General features: G+C 48.5%; 1 protein-coding gene across 4 annotated transcripts in view; it reads right to left on the bottom strand.

The window, feature by feature from the left end:
- Positions 1 to 15255, bottom strand: part of TSC22D3 (TSC22 domain family member 3) — a 58692-nt gene extending 43437 nt beyond the window's left edge. Inside the window, exons 1-2 of one of the 4 annotated variants that reach the window (XM_081221305.1) lie at positions 15208 to 15255; positions 13806 to 14231 (exon numbers count right to left, since the gene is read on the bottom strand). In XM_081221305.1, the coding sequence (XP_081077431.1) occupies positions 13806 to 14125 (320 nt within the window). In that variant the 5' untranslated portion in view covers positions 14126 to 14231; positions 15208 to 15255. Of the gene's footprint in view, positions 1 to 13805; positions 14232 to 14512; positions 14528 to 14618; positions 14749 to 14864; positions 15008 to 15207 lie in introns of those variants that run through there. The other 3 variants (XM_081221302.1, XM_081221303.1, XM_081221306.1) reach the window with 3 other exon arrangements.
- Positions 15256 to 20704: the final 5449 nt, after the last annotated feature.

The following is a 20704-nucleotide window of genomic DNA, read 5'->3' as shown; positions in this document are numbered from 1 at the left end:
GCTCAGGAGCCTTGGGGCCAGCTTGGGCTGGCTCAGCTGTGGAGGTGGGAGGAAGTTCCCGGCCCCAGCCCCGGCCCCGAGTGCCTTCGGGGGCTCCCAGGCTCTGAGGGAAGGCTGGAGCTCCTGGGGCGAGCGCTGCCCTCCAGATCTTCTGCCGAGGCCGGGCCAGCTTCCTAAACTAACTCCCAGACTGAAGGGGAGGGCCGGATCCTCCGGGGGAGCCCAGACGTCGGCTCTGCCAGCCAGCCCCTGTGGTTGGAACTTTCAAAAAGACCAATGTTTCAGTAACTGATTTCTTTTCCAACCCGAACAGCAGGCCTTTCTGTCCCCCTTGCATGACTGTGGCTGTGGCATGCAGCCCCAGCCTGAGCAGAAGCAAGATTCCAGGGCTGGGACTCCGTTAACACCCAAGCCACTGGTCAATCCCGTTAAATGAAATCAAATTAAAAAACACCGTTTTTGGCATCAGGTAGACCCAAAGCTGGTCTCCTGGCATGGAGGTGTTGTGTACCTACTGGGATGGGATGTCCACAGCCGTCTAGAGACAAGAAGTCATGAAGCCATTGGATCAAGAGAATCAGGAGACATGGTTTCTTTTTTCAGCTGGTCACTAATTGGCTGTTTGCTTTGTGGCAGGTACCCACCCATCCCTGGGCCTCAGTTTCCTCATCTGTAAGGGGTGGGCGTCAGACCGAATGGCTACGGAAGCCCTACCAGTTCTGAGCTTTTGTGTCTCCGGCTAAGACGCATGTGGTGGCCACCAACCCTCGGGAGGGGGAAGCTCAAGGTCTTGAAGAGGCAGTCCCCAGCTCCACTGCCCTCTGAAATCCTTCTCTATTTGCCAGCAGTGCCAGTAGGGTGCCCTGGTGCTTCTGTAGGTTTTGATCTGTTAAAAATTTCGAAGCTCCCAGCAGCTCGTCCCCCCAACAGGAGGAAGACCGGAAGCCTTCCCAGTCATTTCCACCTGACTGTGAATGAAGACGGTTCAGAGAGCAAACCTTGACAAGGAGAACGCTTGACAGACTGGGTTGCAGGTGTTAGCTGGCTTTGGGCAGGATGGGGTGTGTGATTGAGCAAGGGGAGGGGTCGGTGAGGGGACTGGTGAGAGAGGGAGATGAGGCAAGTCTGAAGAGGTTTTCTTCTGGTTCCACATATGACTTGCCTAATGATAACGAAGGCTTCCCTTTACTGAGTGCTTCCTGGGAGCGTCCTCTCACTTAACCTTCCCAACCACACTTCCACCCTTTTCTACACGAGGAAACTGAGGTCCAGAGAAGTCACTTGCCAAAGCCACAGAGTCTGTCAATGGTAGTCTTATCAGACTCTTCAGGAGCACATAGTGGCTGATGTCCTTGTCTACTCCTCAGCGGCTCACCCAGGAACTTTCAAGGGTGAAGAAGCCCAACCCAGCTCCCCACAAGGGCCAGCACCTCCCACCTCCCTGGGAGAGGAACCGGGGAAAGCAGAGCGGGGGCCCTGCCTCTCTACAATCCTTGCTCCCCCGGTCTCTAAAGCCCTGGGCACACCCTGCAGCCAATACTAGAATATACCAGCAAAGCCTCCCACGTTTGAATAGGAGACTGAAGATACAGCATTTTGGAGACATGGTCATTTCGGGGGGCCAGTTTCGAGTGTAACTTTCAGCACATTCGTTCTTTTTTCTCTTCACTGACCTTCATCCTGTTCATCTGGCAGGTGATGAGCTCTTCAAAGCCTTTCTGATCCCAAGTTTCAGCTGATAGGCTATTACGGCCCTTAGAGAATCACTCTGCCTAAATCATGGCTGCTTGATCTTGGCAATGAGAAAATTACCTCAGGGGTTTGCTCCTATCTGAGGGCCCCAGTGAGCCAGAGGAACTTCAAAATCCACATCTTAGGGTATTAGCAGTGACTGGGTTCATTTTAACTTTCCTTGCTACTGATTTGGGGCAAGAATCCCTCACAGAGGGACACAAACAGTGCCCAAGGTTTTAACAAGGTGACTTTTCTTTTTGAGGATTTTCTAATCCTGGGGGAAGCCCTCTTAGCCTGTGTTCTCACGACTTCCTGCACCTTTTCTTCATTATGATCAATTGTAATGATATGGTTATTTGTATAATTATTATTTGATGTCCGTCTCCACCACTAGATTGTAAATTTCCTGCCGCGGGGATCCTGCCTGGCTTGTTGGCTGCCACTTTCTCCCCTGTGTCTGATTTTCATTTGTGTGTGGAAGGAGAAATCCTCCTCTTCCCCATGCACCTGGGGTGGGCAGTCTTATCCCAATGCCCCCCACACTGAGATGCTCCCCCAAATTGTTAGACTGTGGAGGATGGGTGTCCCATTGAAGCTAATTTGGCCAGGAGATAAGGCTGAAGGATGCGGAGGGGACCTAACAGCTCCCGAGTCTATTCCCCAACATGATTCCAGTCCTAGGAGAGTATATGCTAGCTTTCATGACTGTTCTCCAATGGAAATTTCATATACATTTCTATTATGAAAGTATCTTCCTAAAAACATTTTCATCTCTCACACAGGCACTTTCCTTTTCCTTATAAGCACCTACTTCTGACTCCTTTGCTTTCCCCACCTGTCTATCCCCTTCTGTCCATGGTCCTTATAACCAGCCCTCTCACACTTTTATCCAGTTCTTTATTGCTATTGTTACCACCTTCCCCATATTTGTAATATAACATCCCTTGGTAATTTTGTCTAGCTTCTCTGAATGTTGGTAGGCAGGAAGTTCTTTCTGATATCTAATCGCAATTCTTCATGCTACAGTAGAGGCCTATTTCCTCTTGTTCTGCTCCTAGTGTGGTTTGGAAACAGCTAGTCACCATCTCTGAGTTGTAACTTTTCTTATATTTGAAGATCAACCCCTCTTCTCTCTCTCCACAACCCTCAGGCCCACCCTTAACGTTCCTCTCTGATCAATCATCTTAGTTCCTTTAGCCTGGCCACGCAGCTCCCTGAAGCCCCAAGCTTTAGCCTGTTGGCTAAACAAGCCTCTCTTCCCTTCTGCATTCAGGCTGTTTTTCAGCCTGGACAAATTATCTGACATTTGCAGCCCAGAAAATTTACACCCCAGGCCCCAAAAAGGAGTGCAGCCTGAAGCTCTGTGCCCCACTGCCTCTGTACAATGAGAAGCATTCATAACTCACAAGGAGGCCCGCAAAGGGAAAAGAAAATCCGGACGACCCTCCCCATTCTTTTTCTTTACAGTAAATAATTTACAAAAACAAATTTTCCTCCCCATATGCTATACCCACTTTATCACTGGTCCCCAGGGCCAGCCTTTACGCATTTCCATACTGTCATGGACTATTTTTAGCGAAGGATGACGTTAAGTACTAGCTGCCCCGTGGGCTTCAAACTCATCTCTTCCTCTTGTCAGAATGCTGTCAGTCCTCCTCTTTTGGACCTACTGGCCACTCATGGCCTAGAAATATTTCCAAGAGTGTGAGCAGCTACCTAATGTTATATAACTTCAGGGGTTCCTGAGAAAGCCTCTGTCTAAACACGTCTCCTTTGGCTTGGGTCTGATGATTAGAATTTCAGCAATAGAGATTCATTTCTTTAGCTCAATATCACTTCCTCAGGAAGCCTTGTCTGATCCTTTGTTATACTCTCTGAGAGAAGCTTATTCCTTTTCCCCCTTGGCACATATTTGTAATTATACTTTCACTAGAGTGGCTCTTCTGGTTAGTGTTCATCTCCCCCACTCTATGGAGTATCCCATGATGTCTGTGACCATGCCTTTTGTGAGTTCCCCACTCTATTCCCCGTGCCTAACAGTGAGCCTGTTACATGGAAGGCACACAAGAATTTGTTGTTGACTGAATCTGTTCATGAACTTAAATGTGAATTCTCCAGAGCACTGATGGGAAAGGGTGTGGGCGTGGATGCCCAGGACACTAGCTCGGGGACAGGGCCCCAGAAAGTAAGGTGCTGACCACAAGCAGCATCCTCCTTCCCCAGATGATCTGGGGCTGCTTCCTTTTTGCGACTCCAGCTCCCTCTCCTTTCCCGTCAGCTCGAGGCTTCTCTCCTTCCTCAGCCCAACCCCAGGACCTTCATTTATAGGGCACCTGGGAAAGAAGCGTTCGACCGAAGTAGAAGCGAGGCTAAAATGACACCCTGTGGGGCGTCCAGCGGCTTTCTTGCAGAGAGATTTGGGCAAAAGGCATACATATTATCAGGGCAGCACCTTGGCACGCCCCTGCTTCTGTCACCCCCCTTAGAAGGGGCCTGGTGGAGACTGAGGCCAGAGGTGCACAAATGTGAAGCCATACCCCCAGGCTCCTCGGGTGCCCACCCTCAACTGCACTCCCAAGCTCAACGCTGCTGGTTCTGATGAGCTTTCCACAAGCATCCATGAGAGGTGCCTTCCTGCTCCTGGGCCCTGAAGGCCTCCACCTATCCAAGCCTAGCTAGGTCTCTGAGGGGAGGCTACTAGGGGCCAGCTTGCCCCGAGTCAGAGAGCGGCCATGAGAGGAGCGCCAGAGTAGGCCTCTCCTTCCTGAAGCCGGGTGACTCTGGGTTTCAGCCCAGGAAGAATGGAAAGTGTTCCTCACTGTCCCCACCGCAGCCAGCTCGTTCTGACCCTTGAGCCCCGCGGGACTGGCAAGGTTCCCTTTCCCACTCCCAACTAGAGAGCCCTACAACTCTTCCCACTGGGCCACAACCAATCCATTCTTTAAGGCCCTGCTGGAAGCCACAGCCAGAAAGAGACTCTCCTTTCCTAGTCTGCTTTGGCATTGCCTAAGCTCCGGACTTGCGGATCCAGGGAACAGCAAGCTCAAGGCCTTTCCCTCAAGGAGCAGAAGCCCCAGTGTGGCCTGCGGTGGCTCCGGTGGAACTGCTTTGTTCCCCGCAGGCCTTGGGATGCAGCTCTGTCACTCTCAGCTCCCCGCAGCCCAGCCCGTGCCTCTGCTGCCTCTCTTCTGTGTCCTCTACAGTGCTTAGCGGGGTAGACATTCAATAAATCCGCAGTAGGCGCTAGATAAATAGCAGACCCCTGGTCGATAAATGATGGATTGATTAACTGAAGTGCTTGGTCACTCAGTGCAGGGCCTGAGTTCGTTCATTTCCCTGTGTACCTTGGGAAGGCAGAGTATATTGCCTTAAAACTGGGCAGGGTTTTTCTTATTCTTTTTTCTTTGTTTCTTTATTTTACTGCAACTGACTATGAACTGAAAGGGTGAGGAGACAGGGAGAAGTAAAGGGCTGGAGGCCTGGGAGGGGCCTCAAGGAAGGGAGATTCTGCACCTCCACCTCAACCCCTGCCCCCAATTTTCGCTGGATTCAGGGAACCTGGGGTCCCTAGCTCTCCTGAGCCCTGAGATGGTGGTCTTCAGCTTGTCTGAGGATTCATGACTCTGAGATTTGGATACAAATCAAACCTGCTGGTAATTCCCAATGCCACCTTTTTGACTATCTCCCTGTTTCTTCCTCTTTTTCTCAGACAGGACAGCAGTGTCCCCAGCTACCCTCAACCTGTGAGCCATTTACCCCCTGGCAACACAGTGTGACAGGCTGGGCAAAGACGAGGAAAGAGAAGAAGAGGACTTATTGGTTTAGTCACAAACTTTGAGCCAATGCACTATTAGATTGATAGGGCTATTCTGTAATGTAGATATTCGAGTAAGCTTATTAGAGAAATACGTCATAGAATTCAGCAAGCCCCAGTTCACTGGGGGCTCAGTTGCACCAAACCGGTAATGCAATTTTCTGAATAGGCTAGGAAGAAAGCTAAGTATCACTGTGAATTCAGGCCAGCCTGGGGACTTTTAGACTTTGTGGAGAATGGATTGGGAATTGGCTTAGGCCTTCCTTTAAAAAGTTCCTCCAGCTTCCACTAAACCCTTCTCCCTAAAGTCTCCAGAACAGTACTTGAACCAACAAGCAGGTACAAAAGGAAGAAGAACTTCTGATACCTGTTTTGGGGCCCCTCCAGATGCACCAGGCTGACTCTTTAGCACCGTACCATCAGGTGATAGCAGGAGATGCCACCCGCCCCCCAAAAAACACCCCAAACCACACTAAGCCCACAGCAGCTCGCCTGCCTGGTTACATTTGCTGCTGAGTATGGGGGCTCAAGAGGGAATCACCTTCACAGCCTGGCACTTGGCTCTGAGCAGATGCTGGCCTGACACTAGGGAGAGCAGGCTGTTCCTTTGGAAGTGTAGTGAGCTCTACTTAGACCCCCATCAGGCTTCTGAATGCCTGGCCCCAGGGAAGCCTGCCACTGAGCAAGCAGAAGCTTGATGCCTCAGTAACCTGGCTCTGTTACATAAGGCACTACGCGAGATATGAGTCAGGGACCTCAGGCTGGCCCAGGCCCGGCCTGCTCTGGGAGTGAGGCTAAAAGGTGTGTGTGTGTGTGTGTGTGTGTGTGTGTGTGTGTGTGTGTGTGTGTGTGTGTGTGTGTGTGTGTGTGTGTGTGTGTGTGTGTGTGTGTGTGTGTGTGTGTGTGTGTGTGTGTGTGTGTGTGTGTGTGTGTGTGTGTGTGTGTGTGTGTGTGTGTGTGTGTGTGTGTGTGTGTGCGCGTGGTGTAAGCCAGGAAGGAGCCGCTGGAACCACTTCCCTTCCTCTCACTTCTCACCCCCTTCTTCCTCAGGGATAGCTGTAGCCAATCACTGGCCTAGAGAGCTCGGAGCGGGAATCCTGGCCAGACCCTAAGCTGCAAGCAGCTGCTCTCCATCTCCCCTGAAGAGAAGACAAGAGGAAGTAGGTTGAATACCCAAGGCTGTTTCGTGAGTAAATTCTTCCTTCGAGGAAGGATGGGGAAGGTCCCTGTGGGACTTTGTCCACAGGCAGGGGCCTGATTTCAGGCTGGGTCTATTTGAGGAAAGTGACTCCCAGGGGAGGAAGGCTGATAGCGTGCCTGGGGCATCACTGACCAAGCATGCTTCTAGCTCTTGTTTCCCCCTGGGCTAGTGTCTGCACATTGGGAAGCTTCCCAGTCAGCCTCCATGCTGGCTGGGATCTCACACCTCTTAAACTATTTCCAAAAGCGCAGTAGCTACTTTGGGGCAGGGATTTCCAGCTAGAAGGTACAAGTGAATTAGACTTGTCTGTAGGGAAGATTCCCTCCTGCCTGGATTAGCATTTGAAAAAGCTTGTTTTCTGTTCTCCAAGATCCCTTCTTATCACCGCTCTGACTCCTTCGCTAAGCTGGATTTCAGTATGGTACATGGTAGCTTCCATAAGCCATTTCCTTGCCTTGACTCCTCATCAAACCTGCTTTGAGGCTGGGATCTATCCTTCAGGCCTTCACAGAGATCCCATTAGCCCACAGTGTCCTGCTCTGCCAAAGCTGCGGCCCGACAGCGAAGCCCTAACCCTTGTCCCATTACTGCAAGCATTGGGACAGCACATGTCCTGGGCCATTGTTGCCTTCTTCGTCTAAAAGGGAAATTTCATCTTTTTTGACCCCTGTGGTCAAGGAATGCTCTCCCTTGAGTGCACTGAGCACACAGATGCCCCACCAAAGGGGTCCAAGCATCAGGCCCACTCAGCACGTTGGCTTCTCCAGGGGTAGAGAGACTATTGCATGACACCAACCAATTTGTTATGTAAACCCAGCCAGCCATGGCAGATTATGTCTTTGTCGTTATCTTGAGGGATGCCTTACATAAGAGGAGAAAGTTCAGGTAGGAGCAGAATCACGATGAGCAAACACCATGCAATGGCCACCACCAGGTGCAGACATGGCCGACCTTATTCCTCTTGACCAGCCCACAAGGTGTGGGCAATGCTCTGCTGGGCTCCATCACCCAGGGGACCTGGAGACCCTGCAGCTGTGGCCAAACACATCCATCTCCATTTTCCCAGACTTCCTGGCCTTCAGGACCTGTTATGGAAGGGAGCCAAAGCTCTACCTGGAATTGAAAGCTTGTTAGTTTATCTGGAAGTGCAAATATAAGCAGGATTGTTAACCTTCTCTTCAGGCTGGGAGGGAAAATAAGGTCACCCTGGAAAGAGTTATTTTCTGAGGTGTGGGCTCACATGGGTCCATTCCTGACAAGCCAGAGGTGGAGGAGGTGAAATCTGTGTTCTGTTCTTGCCACTTTTCTTGAAGAGCACGAGCATTCCATCCGGACCTCTCGAGCTCCGTGCTGCCCAGAGCTCCACACTGATGCAGGCCTTTCAAGGACTCTGGTCCCGTCTCTCTGCTTCTCTTCTTCAAACTTGGCTTTCCCATGTTCCATTCCCATAGAACCCTACTCCCAGTGAGCTGTCACACCAGGGAAAATTCTGATAAACATATCCACACATAGTAGTTAATCACAAGCAAAGCTGTTACATGTTACTCTTTTAAAAAGGACACCTTCGGGTAGTAAACCCCCGTAGACCCTGGCCATTCATTAGAGAGACACGCTCAAAACTTTTGCCAGTTCCTAATTCATGAGCATCCTGAAATCACATCATTTCCCTCATATGACTTCTACTATTTCTGTTGTTTTGTTAAACTTCTTAGCTTTCTTTTCATTGTGATCGCTAGCACTAGCAGTTGACTCAGGGAGGGGGTGTTCTCCCCAAAGAAGTAGACATTCACTCACTTCATGGGCATTACTACACTTGAATGGATTGACTAAGAGTAGAGGACCAAAAAACTGAGTTGAAAAGTAGGTGCTGGGCAACTCCACTCCTAGGTAGAGACCCAAAAGAACTGAAAGAAGGGACTCAAAAAGATACGTGTATACCAATGTCCAAAGCAGCGTTCTTCAGCAGAACCAACAGGTGGAAAGAAGCCAAGTGTCCGCGGACAGATGAATGGATTAAACAAAATGTGGTGTATCCACACAATGGAATATGATTCAGTCATAAAAAGCAATGAAGTACTGATACATGGATGGACCTTGAAAACATTACACAAAGTGAACGAAGCCAGACACAAAAGGCCACATATTGTATGATTCCACTTATACGAAATATCTAGAATAGGCAAATTCGTAGAGACAGAAAGTAGAATAGAGGTTACAAGGGACTGGGGGGGGCAGGGGAGAATAGGGAGTTATTTAATAGGTACAGAGTTTCTGTTCAGGATGATGACAAAGTTCTGGAAATGGTTAATGGTGATGACTGCACCATTGTGAATATACCTAATGCTACTGAATTGTATGCTTAAAATGGTTAAAATGACAAATTTTATGTTATATTTTACTGGTATATATGTACATACTAATATATATATATATATATATATATATATATACACTTTATATACATATATAAAATACACACCTATGTAATATATATAGTAGCTGCTGGTAGAGCAGTAGGTTCGGTCACTACCCAAAGCCTCTTAGCACATGGAATTCACATCTGTGCCTCAGCAAAAAGGCGATTTCTTACATATTGAGGTTCTCAAATGAGGTATACAAACCATGAATGTTAACTTTGCAAATGCATTTGTGTTTTTAACAGAGAATATGCCTTAATCCAAGAGTGCCTATTTGTCAGACCACTAGGCACTCAGGAAATAGTTATTTTAAATTAACTCGGGCTAGGGAAGGACTTTCAAAGCTTAATACCAAAAGCAAAAATCACGAAGGCCAAGAATGACAGACTTAACCACACGGAAACCCAAAACCTCTCTACGGCAAAGTACGCCATCCTCAAAATCAAATGGCAAATTAGTTGACAAAGGGTTGCAGTCTCTAATTCAGGATTTCTTATGGTGTGGTCCAAATACCACTGTGCTATGGGATAGGAGTTTTAGATGGTACAAGGACAGAAAACTGATCTTAGACTATGAATTTAGGCACTACAGCAGGCAGGCAGGAGAGTTTTGTCCCTCAAATCACATCATGTAAGTGGCTACGTCCTCAGAAATCAGGTCCAGGAATATACATTTATGAAATCATTAGTCTGAAGATTCAGAGAAGCACACATAATTTTTATGTAATTTTTTGTCGGAAGCCTGATCTCTGAATCTACATCTTTCCCTTTACTGTTATATATTACATCAATAGGGAAGGTTAAATGAATTAGCACACATAAAACAATTAGAAATCTTTGCTATTATTATTTTCTGATCATCTAAGTGTGGGGACCAGTTGTTGCCAGCTCAGAAGCTTAAAAGTAGACTCCTGGGGCTCTCCGAGCTGGAAGGGAACTCAGATTCAGAGCAGCTCAGATCACATTGGCTGATGTGCTTGGGGGCCTAAGGCAGAATAGAGCTGATTAAGTAGTTTTGGATAAAATCTCAGAAATAAATTTGAGGTTACAACAACAATGACAACAACAGAGTATGGCAAAAGCTCCCATTCCAGCTTGCTACACCTTACTGATCGGAGAATTAAGGCCCCTCAAATTTCAACTTTGCAAGTTTTTTAATAGGCTGTATTTCAATTGGAAATTTTAGCTCTTTGTCCAGCATATTACATCTGCCTCTTAAGTTTTCCAGTTTTAGAAGCATTTTCAAATGATACGGTATAGTCCCCTAATAATAGGGTGACCAACCATCCCAGTTTCCCTGGGACTGTCCCAGTTTGACCATTGAAGCTCCTGTGTTGGTTGAAAGTCCTGGGATGGTTGGTCACCCGACCTAATAAGGACATTTTAACCATTTGGTTAGTTTCTGGGCTAATATTTACCTCTGCTTAACAATTCTTTCTTCATAGACAATTCTTTAGTGTCTTACTGACCTTAGGTGGAGTCTTGGCTCTGCTCTTCATTGTAAGGCATCGGGCAAGTTATTTGGTTTTCCCGAGCCTCAGTTTCCTTCATTAAAAAATGAAGAATGGTGATAACAGTACCCATTTCATTGGGTTGGTGTAAATATTAAATGACGTTATGCAGCTATAGTGCTTAGTACATACTGTAAACACTCAATAAATGTTATCTATTAATCTATTATAGTTATTAGTTACCTAACACAAGATTGAAGGGATGGTGTGTAAAACACATCATCTCCCCCCCACCCCAGTAGTTTAGAGGCACCATTTACATACCAACGAGCTACATGGCCATTACCACTGATTCACATGTATATACACAGCACTGTTCATCAGGACTTCTACCAGGCTATTAGAATTACTGCATGAGGTTCATACCGAAAAAAAAATCACATTTAAACCTTAATAAGAATTTCCCAAGACTAAAGTTGTAAAATCTTTACAGAGGACCACACCAACAATTAAGCAGTCATCTAGCCAAAAAAAACCTTTATTGAGTACTGGGTGTATAACTAAAAGCCAAGGTAAAGCCAAGTAAGTGGAAAACATGCCCTACCCTCAAATTGCTTACACTCTTGTGTTCAAAGGAAACCAAGAGCTAAGCTAGGAGCCCGGGACAGGTCAAAGCAGACACACCAGATAGAAATCAAGAACTTGCCCCACCCTTTCTCCCAAGAATATAGGAGCCCTTGCAGCAGGGGAGTGGGCTGTAGGAGGAGGGGCAGGAAGAGTCGCTTCTCCAGAAGAGACTGCCTTGAAGGTAGACAAATTAGAAGAAAAAGACACCCAGGCAAGAATCTGAAATATCAAATCATTAGATGGAACTGAAGGAAGAATGATGGCTGTGGTATGAAGATAGAAAACCAGGGAATAAATGAAGTAAGAAGAGGAAATTTTCACTCGGGAGAAGAATGCCCAGCTCAGATTTTGGAGAAACCCCGTGACCAGTAATAATGGCCTCCTACTTTGCTAATGAGCATGTCATTCTAGGCAAAACCTCAACCAAACTGAGAATCTCCAATCTCTAAGGTCCCAGTTGTCAAGGCAAATGAGAGAATGCTTTGTCCTGCTATTGTCCCGCTAGAACCGTTAAGGCCCGTTACCACAGGACCCTGTCACTCCCCAGCCTCATGGAAGCCTGAGGGCTTGAGATGCTCCCTCCACCAATGCTCTCAGCCCCCCACCCAACCTGGTGGCATTTCCAGGCTTTGCCAAGAACCAAACGTCAACAAGCAAGTGTCAGTGGAGTAGGTGACAAGGAGGTCTTGCCACTCAAGAAACCCAGGCCACCAGAAAGCCTCCCAAGGTGTGGCACAAGTGAACACTTTGATTTCAGGCTTTCAGTCTCACCCCTCACTCACTTAGGTCTGACCCTCCCAGGCCTCCAACTTAGGAACCAGAGCCGAGGAAGCGTCCCCTCTTATGTGTCATCAAGCCACCTTGGAGCCGTTTCTCTCCCAGCTGAAAGAGTGTAAGTGCTACAGGCGCGCTTTCCAGGTGTCTTGCCACCACTCCCCCGCTGCCTAGGAGCCCAGATCCCAGCAGATTGCTCCTGCCTGTTAGGGCTTTCGCTCAGCAGGGTTGCAGCTGCTGTGGTCTGAATACGCTTGTAGTAATCTTTCACCAGAAATGAAGATTCCCTCGAAACCTTTTCCATACATGGTGTGGTTTCTTGGAGACAATGAGATAAATTGATGCGTAAAGTAAAATAATAGATGAGAAAGGGCTTCGATGGTGTGGGAAATGCCTGAAAATATAACCTGTTATAATAATGCTAATTAAGTTGCTTGTCCCCTCCTGGAACTTCTGGATCTGAGGATGCAAACCTGGGCTGAGCACTAAGTGAGGGTAGTTCTTGCCTAGCTCCATGGCTTTTAAACTTTCTTATTTGTGCCTCACTGAAAAGCCATTCAATTATTCAAGTATTCTGTGGGAGCTCAAAATTTCTTATTACCTTGTCTGAGCACATTACCTGCCCACAACCTGGCATCTCAGAACTAGAAGGAACCTTAGAGACCAGAGAGGTCAGGCGACTTGCTCAGGTTCACACAGGGAAGTAGAGCCATAATTTGTACTGCAACCCAGGTCTCCCACAGTGGGGTTTCTCTTTCTCTTACATAACCTGTGATGTTGAGAAAGAAAAAATCCGCCCGCTCGCACGCATGCACGCACACATGCACACGTGTGCGCGCACACACACACCCACACCCCCCCACACACACACCAGTGCCCTGTTCCTATGGCTCTAAGAACACCAAATCCACCACTGGGTTTCCTGAAGTTGCCTCCCCTGCCTCAAAATTGCCTCAGTTGTCCCCCCAAGACCGGCTCTTACCAGAGTGTCTCAGACTGGAGGACTGCAGTCACCTTTGGTCTTCCCATTGTGTTTCTCTCCTTCCCTCTCTCTTCCTTGCCCTTCAGCAAGATTTCTAGAAAGCCTGACCCGCACTCCAACACACGCCTGCTATGACATGGATCATCCACCCTCCTGTCCTTAGGATGCTCTTTGGGGCTGCTTTTAGCCGTCATTGGAAATTGAAGGCTGTGATCCATGGAGAAGTGCGGGGTCCCACCCCATCCGGAGTTTCAAGAAATTCTCGAAAGTCTCTAATTTTGCCTATCCCCCGCTCTCCCCCACACCAGCAGCAGCTTAATTTGTCTCGACATTTTGCTTGCCCTCATCCTCAGTCAGGGCCACTCAGTAATTTAAAAGCCCTTGCAGTTTCCATCTGAGTTTGCATATTTGGAAATGGGCTTTTTGATAAGGGTGGGACACAGATCCCAAGAGCATCCCATGGCACATTCTCCAAAGTTGCTGTAGAAAGGTGGGCATTTGGGGAGAAAGTGCCTCCAGCTACACCCAAACCATCTAGGACTCTGTCCACTTTCTGGGCTCCAGCATCTCCCTAGGAAAGACTCTGCAGGCACCTTTCAAAACAGGGCTCCCACCAGCCAGGCTTCCCCTCAGCCGTACAGGAATCCAGGTAGTCTCAGGGTCTAGTCGTGGCAGCCCGGGAGCCCAACAGCCCCCCCAGTGCCCCTCTTGGCCTTCTCGGTTGCCCCTTTCTGTCAGAGGGGCGGGTCCAGCCGAGGCGGCTGCGAGCCGGGCCCGTGTGCCCACCCGCGTGCCCTGCCACCCACCTGTGGAAGAAGAGCAGGATGGAGAGCATGGTTTGGTCGATGTTGCGGTTGCAGATGCCCTCGTTGATCAGGTAGCAGGGGTCCCGCAGCACGGGCTCTAGCGAATCCTGCCGCATTATGCTGTTGAGCTTGTCGGTGTTGAGGTTCTCAAAGATCAGCTTCTCCTGCAGCTTCCGAAAGTTGCTCACGGTGGGGCTGCCCGGGTTGTTGTTGTCCCCGCTGCTGTCGCGCTGGAGCCTGCTCCGGTGGGCCAGGGCCAGGCAGCAGTTGCAGCAGTCGAGGCCGACAGGTGAGCGGCAGTCGGGCTTGGGCTGGGCCATATTCTCCGCCTCGGGGGACGCCTGGCCCGCGAGGTCAGGGGCGGCCGGCAGGTGCGCGCCCGCCGGGCCGGCCTGAGGGGACTCCAGGGTGTCTGGGAAAGACAAGCTGTGAGGAGAAGAGTTGGAAATGAGCGCCGAGAGCCGGCCACCCTCGGCTCGGCCCCCTTCTGGCTGCGCCGCTCGGGGTGCGAATAGAAACAGCTGGACAAACAGCTCTGAGCGGATCCTTCGGGCTCACTTCCTCCTCTTCCTCCTCCTCTCCCACCCCGTCCTCCTCCTCTCCCACCCCGTCCTCCTCTCCGGGCCAGGGCCGCCCCCCTGAGGTGCCACACGCGGCCCCAGAGCCGTCCCAAGTTTCCCAAGTGTAAGCGGGGGCCCGGGGCGGACCTGTGGTAGCAGGAAGGGCGGGCGGCGGGGTAGAGGGAGAGCCGGGGCGCGCCCTCGCTCCCTCCCTCCCGGGTTCCCTCCCTCCCTCCCCGGCTCGCGGACTCGCCAGATCTCGGGCTCCCCGGGGCTGCGCCGGCGGAGCGGCATCAGGAGTCCAGCGCGTGTGAGCCAGCGAGCGAGCCGCGCGTCCGGGAGTCGGCGCGGGGCCGTGACTGCACGCAAATGACCCGTGAGACGCCGCGGCGGCCCACGAGGGGCCGCCGCTGCCCCCCGCGTGCTCCCAGGAGCCGGCGCGGTCCTGCCCCCGCCCCTAGCCCCGCCCCACCCCCCGCACCCGCACGGCTGCCCGCACTCTCGCCGGAGCCGCCGGTATCCCGGCCCAGCTCTCCCTCCCTGAGCACGCTCCGCGGCGCCCAAGCTCGGGCTCCCTCGCCGCTTCTGGCGCATCTTCGGCCAGAAATCTCCGAGAGCCGCCGCGCGGGGCGGCCTCGCCACCCCGGTCTCGAGCTCGGCGGGCGGGCCAATGTGCCTGGTCCCACCGCGGACGGGTGCCCCTACAGGAGAGACGCCGCCTTCGAGAAGCGGGGTGGCGGTGGTGGGGGTGGGGTGCAGAGAGAGCGGTGGCCCCTGAAGAGAGCCTGAGGACGCCGGGCACGCCTCGGGAGGACCCAAGACGGGCCTGGAACAAAACTCACAGAAGCACACTCAACTGCTCCTTGGTCTCGGTCCCTTTCTTATCCCTTCACTCATCTTCCCCTTTCCTCCCACTTGCTCTCTCCTGTCTCCCCTGAGCCCCAGCGGAGGCGGTCTCTGAGCTCGCTTCAGGGAGTGCCAGCCCCTCAGCGGGCTTCCCGCCGCCCCTGTTCCCTCGCTCTCTCAATCCCCCACCCCCCAGCCTGCCTTCTCTTGGCCCTTCTCCCATTCTTTCTCTCAGTTTTCCTCTTTATTTACTCCTTTCTGCTCTTTCCTTTCTTTCTCGCCGCTTTTTTTTTTTTGCGGTACACGGACCTCTCACTGTTGTGGCCTCTCCCGTTGCGGAGCACAGGCTCCGGACGCGCAGGCTCAGCGGCCATGGCTAACGGTCCCAGCCGCTCCGCGGCACGTGGGTTCTTCCCAGACCGGGGCACGAACCCGTGTCCCCTGCATCGGCAGGCGGACTCTCAACCACTGCGCCACCAGGGAAGCCCGCCCCCTTTTTTATTCCTTTTCTGGATTCATTTTCTTTATTTCCTCATTTCACCCCTTTCCTCCCCGATTACTCTTTCTCTCGCCTTGGTTTCTTTCTTCCCCTTCCTTTCCCTCATTTTATTTCCCCCTCGCTTCCCTCACCTCTGCACCTCCTCCTTCTCCCTAGTTTTGTCCCATCCTCCTCTCTTCACTTAATTTCCCCGATTTTTCCAAACTTCGTCTCCCCTCCCTTTTCCGATCCCCACCTGCCACCTTAGGTGATCTCTCTCCTTACCCTTTCAAGGTGGGCATGTAAATTGATACCGCCACTATGGAGAAATTGATACATACCAATAAATTGGTACATACCACTATGGTATGGAGATTCCTTAAGAAGCTAAAAATAGAACTACCTTATGACCCAGCAATCCCACTACTGGGCATATACCCTGAGAAAACCATAATTCAAAAAGAGTCATGTATCACAATGTTCATTGCAGCTGTATTTACAATAGCCAGGACATGTAAGCAACCTAAATGTCCATCGACAGCTGAATAGATAAACAAGATGTGGCACATATATACAATGGAATATTACTCAGCCATAAAAAACACAACTGCGTCATTTGTAGAGATGTGGATGAATCTAGAGACTGTCATACAGAGTGAAGTAAGTCAGAGAGAGAAAAGCAAATATCGTATATTAACGCATATAGGTGGAACCTAGAAAAATGGTACAGATGAACCGGTTTTCAGGGCCGATATAGAGACACAGATGCAGAGAACAAACGTGTGGACACCAAGGGGGGAAAGTAGCAGGGAGGTGTTGGTGGGGGGAGGATGAATTGGTAGATTGGGATTGACATATATACACTAATATGTATTAAATGGATCACTAATAAGAACCTGCTGTATAAAAAATTTTAAAAAGAGTATAGGGCAATTGTGTCCAATAGAAATATGAGAATCGCATATATAAATTTTAATTTTCATACAGCCATATTTTTAAAGTTAATTTTAATAATGTTTGAATAATGTAACTGAAAAACATCAATCTAATAGCCCTGTATCAAACTCTAAATTTTGATAACAGAGAGAATATACTTTCTTTTCAGTTACTCAGAGAACTTTTACTAAAATTAAGTTGTATAAGACTACAGAGAAAAGATCAAAAAATTCTAGAAAGTAGAGGAAGAATAGCATAGCGGTTAGCCTGTCTTTGGTAGATCCCACCTCCAGCTTTGGCTAGCTGACCATGGGCAGTTTTCCCTTGAACTTCCTCTTTTCAAAATATCACCAATTAGAACAAGAACAGGCCATAATGCTCCAGCAATGTCCTGGTGGCCCCTGTGGCAGCTAACAGTCAATTAATGCTTCAGTTGCAAGGAGGTCTCTTAAGAGGGAAGGTGGAGGGCAGGGGTAGAAGCCAGGATGGCCACGGTAGCTGGGAGCTTTGCAGAGGTTGGTGGGAGAGGGGGGGTAGGGGAGGAGGCAGGTGGCTCCAGGCAGCCGCTATTCACCAACCATTATGGATATATCTCAACATTTTAACAACTGGTGCAGCTTTATTATAACAATGTAAATGAATAACTAAAAAAAAAAAAGAGGTGCAGTGATTGGATGTTCATGGGCACTGGGCGTGGGGGAGGGGGGCATCTCATGAAACTTTGACCTGAGGGGTTCTTGACCCTGAGGAGAAGGTGCCTCTGGAGCTGAGCTGAGGTGAAAGGGCAGACTTGAGCATGGCAGGCTGATGCCCTGGGTCAAACCCCAGCTTTGTGAGATGTAGGGATGCGCTGGGTGGGTAAGTGGTAGGGTTCTGGGGTGTCTCCGAACTTGGAGACTTGGAATACTTTGAATGCATAGGATTCAATAATCATTGGTTCCTGAAAAATATTTAAAATATTCATGATGTTCAGTTTTCACTCAAAACTCAAATGGATTTCAGTTTCAGTCAGCACTCCCCACCCCACTTCTTTCACAAGCCCATGGCCCTTGCAATAGAGCAGTATATACTGCCATCTTGTGTTCAAGACTTCGAACATTTCCTGCCTGAGTCAGGTCTTGCAGAGACACTGAATTCCACTAGTGGAATTCCATTTGCCTGCTAGTGGAATTCACACTGCACTGGTCCTGAGAGCCAGAGGAAAGAGGAGGTGGTTCCTGTACACTAAAAGGGCTTCATGGCCAGACTGACACCAGTCGGGGCAGAGCCACCCTCTTCTAGTGGCGCTCCACTTGCCTGAGTCCCTGTAGCTTGGGCTTTCATAGATTTGACATTCCCTCTGTATGCCACGAGGATCACCCCCATGATTAGGAGCAAAGGACAGCCAGTAAACTCCTGTTTCCAAGGCTCTTGGGTCTTATATGGGGCCCAGCAATTTCCGGAAATGGAAGGAGGGCCATACTCTCTCTGCTGTAGGACCCAGAAAACCAAAATCAAGCTGTACCCCTGCTTCCTGACAGGATCCCAAGATAAGACATGAAAGAGGTGTTGGGAGGTCACTGACCAGTCCAGCAAAGCTGAGTGTATGCTGTGTTCTCACAGACTACTGAAGATTGTTTGTTCTCTCAAAACCCAATCCTTTAGATGCATTAATTTCCCCTTTTCTTCTTCTTCGCTTTTTTTTTAATGTTCTTGGGTAAAAGCCAGAAGAGGTAGTAGAATATGAAATTTCATATGCATTGTGTAGACTTATAGCCTACTAAATTGTTTTTTAATTACAGTGTTTATGATTTCCCTCTTGTTTATGATTATTTTATGTTAAACATTATAACAAAATATATTAGCTCCGTAAATGTTTATTTAAGTTGTGTTTTGAGACCTGCTGGGGCCTTTTGCTTCTACACTTGCCTGAGTCCTCTTATCTTTGTGCATAACCTTGGGACGAGGCCCTGGTGGAAGTATTTCCTTCTTGGCATTTGGCACCATTAAACTCCAGATTTTGTCCCCTTGACATTTCTCTTGTTGTAGTCTTTGCTCGCAAGCAGTATTGTTAATAATTCAGTACAGCTTCGCATACTATATCCAGGCTGATCAAGAGGAAATATAACTTAGAAAGAGGAAAATCTAGATAGTTCAGATATAGAGTTCAGAAAGCTGTTGTGTGTTTGCATACAAGTCCAGCTTGTATTGACATATAGCATACCTCCGCGGGAAGGCTGACTGAGCAGGGCCTCCTTGACTCCTCTCTGTGAAGCCTTGCTTTGCTCACATATATTGTGTTGGATGGAGAGACTCCAAGTAGCAAAACGTTCTTACATAAACCCAGCAAGCAGAAGGGGACCCCACTTGCAGACAGAGCTGGTGGCTTTCTGGGTGGAGTAGAAAGGGGAGAAAAGGGGCACCTCCTTCTCAGATGGAGTCATCAATAGTCACATACCCTCCACTTGCCCTGTGCCAAGTATGGGGTTAGTGGGGATTCAGAGGTAGATAAGACACAGCCCAAGCCCCCAAAGAACTCATGGTCTAGTTGGCAAAACAGATACGTAAACAGACAAAAACAGCACAAACGGGAAGTGATGATGGAGGCCTGGTGTGTGTGTGGGGAGCACCGCTGTGGGAGTGTGAAGGAGGGGCCAGCTCTGGAAGGAGGGAAGGGCAATCTACATGGAAAGAGGAGAGAACAGAGGCCTGGAGGTGAGAGCAGGGTGTATGTTGGGGGCTGCCTGTGGATTACAAAGAAAGTTGGTGTTACTGGAGAGTAAGATGTGAGAGATGGAACAATGAGAGTCAAGGCTAGAAAGGGATTTCAGGACCAGGTCTCAGGGGACCTTGTGTGAAGCATTAAGGAAATCCTCCCGCTTCACAAGTTTGCCACACATTTAGCAATTATTAAGAAAAGGAATAGATATTACTTATTGAGGTCATGCTATGTGCTGGGCACTTTACATATATCATCTCATTTAATCCCCACAACAATCCTATGAAGTAGGTACTATGATTCCAGTGATGAGCTGGGCTTGGGAAAGTTAAAGAAGCTCTCATGTCACATAAGTAGTAAGTAGTGGCATTTGAATTTGAACCTACCCCTTTCCGACTTCAAAGCTTATGCCTTTAACCATTAGGTGACTTTTTAGTGATGGTTTATTATACATTTACAAAGTATAACATCTGTTTTAAGAAGATTGCATACTGCAAAAAAGTGCAATCAATGATTTATTAACAAATATATATATATATGACCACAATCTTCTTTTTTTAATTTTTCAAAAATTTTATACAATTTAAAAAGTTACTTTCCATTTACAGTTATTACAAAATATTGGCTATATTCCCTGTGTTGTACAATACATCCTTGAGCCTATCTTACACCTAGTAGTTTGTACCTCACACCCCCCACCCCTATATTGCCCCTTCCCCTCACTGGTAACCACTAGTTTGTTCTCTATATCTGTGAGTCTGCTTCTTTTCTGTTATATTCACTAGTTTGTCGTATTTTTTAGATTCCACAAATAAGTGATATCAACCAGTGTTTGTCTTTCTCTGTCTGACTTATTTCACTTAGCGCAATGCCCTCCAAGTCCAACCACGTTGCTGCAAATAGCAAAATTTCGTTCTTTTTAACGGCTGAGTAGTAGTCCATTGTGTGTGTGTGTATGTATACACATATATACACACATACATATGTGTGTATATATGTATATATACCACATCTTCTTTATGCATTCATCTGTTGATGGAGATTTAGTTTGCTTCCATATCTTGGCAATTGTAAATAATGCTGCTATGAACATTGGGGTGCATGTATCCTTTCGAATTAGTGTTTTTGTTTTTCTCAGATGTATACCAGGGAGTGAAATTGCTGAATCATACGGTATCTATTTTTAGTTTTTTGAGAAACCTCCATACTGTTCTCCACAGCAACTGCACCAATTTACATTCCCATGAACAGTGTACAAGGGTTTCCTTTTCTCCACATCCTCGGCAACATTGGTTATTTGTGTTCTTTTTGATGCTAGCCATTCTGACAGGTATGAGGTGATCTCTCATCATAGTTTTGATTTGCATTTCCCTGATGATTA

Source organism: Mesoplodon bidens (assembly GCF_964165515.1).
Source record: "Mesoplodon bidens genome assembly, chromosome: X".
NCBI classification, from domain to species: Eukaryota; Metazoa; Chordata; class Mammalia; order Artiodactyla; family Ziphiidae; genus Mesoplodon; species Mesoplodon bidens.
Note: the sequence above shows the minus strand (reverse complement) of the source record. Positions and strands in the feature narration are given on the sequence as shown.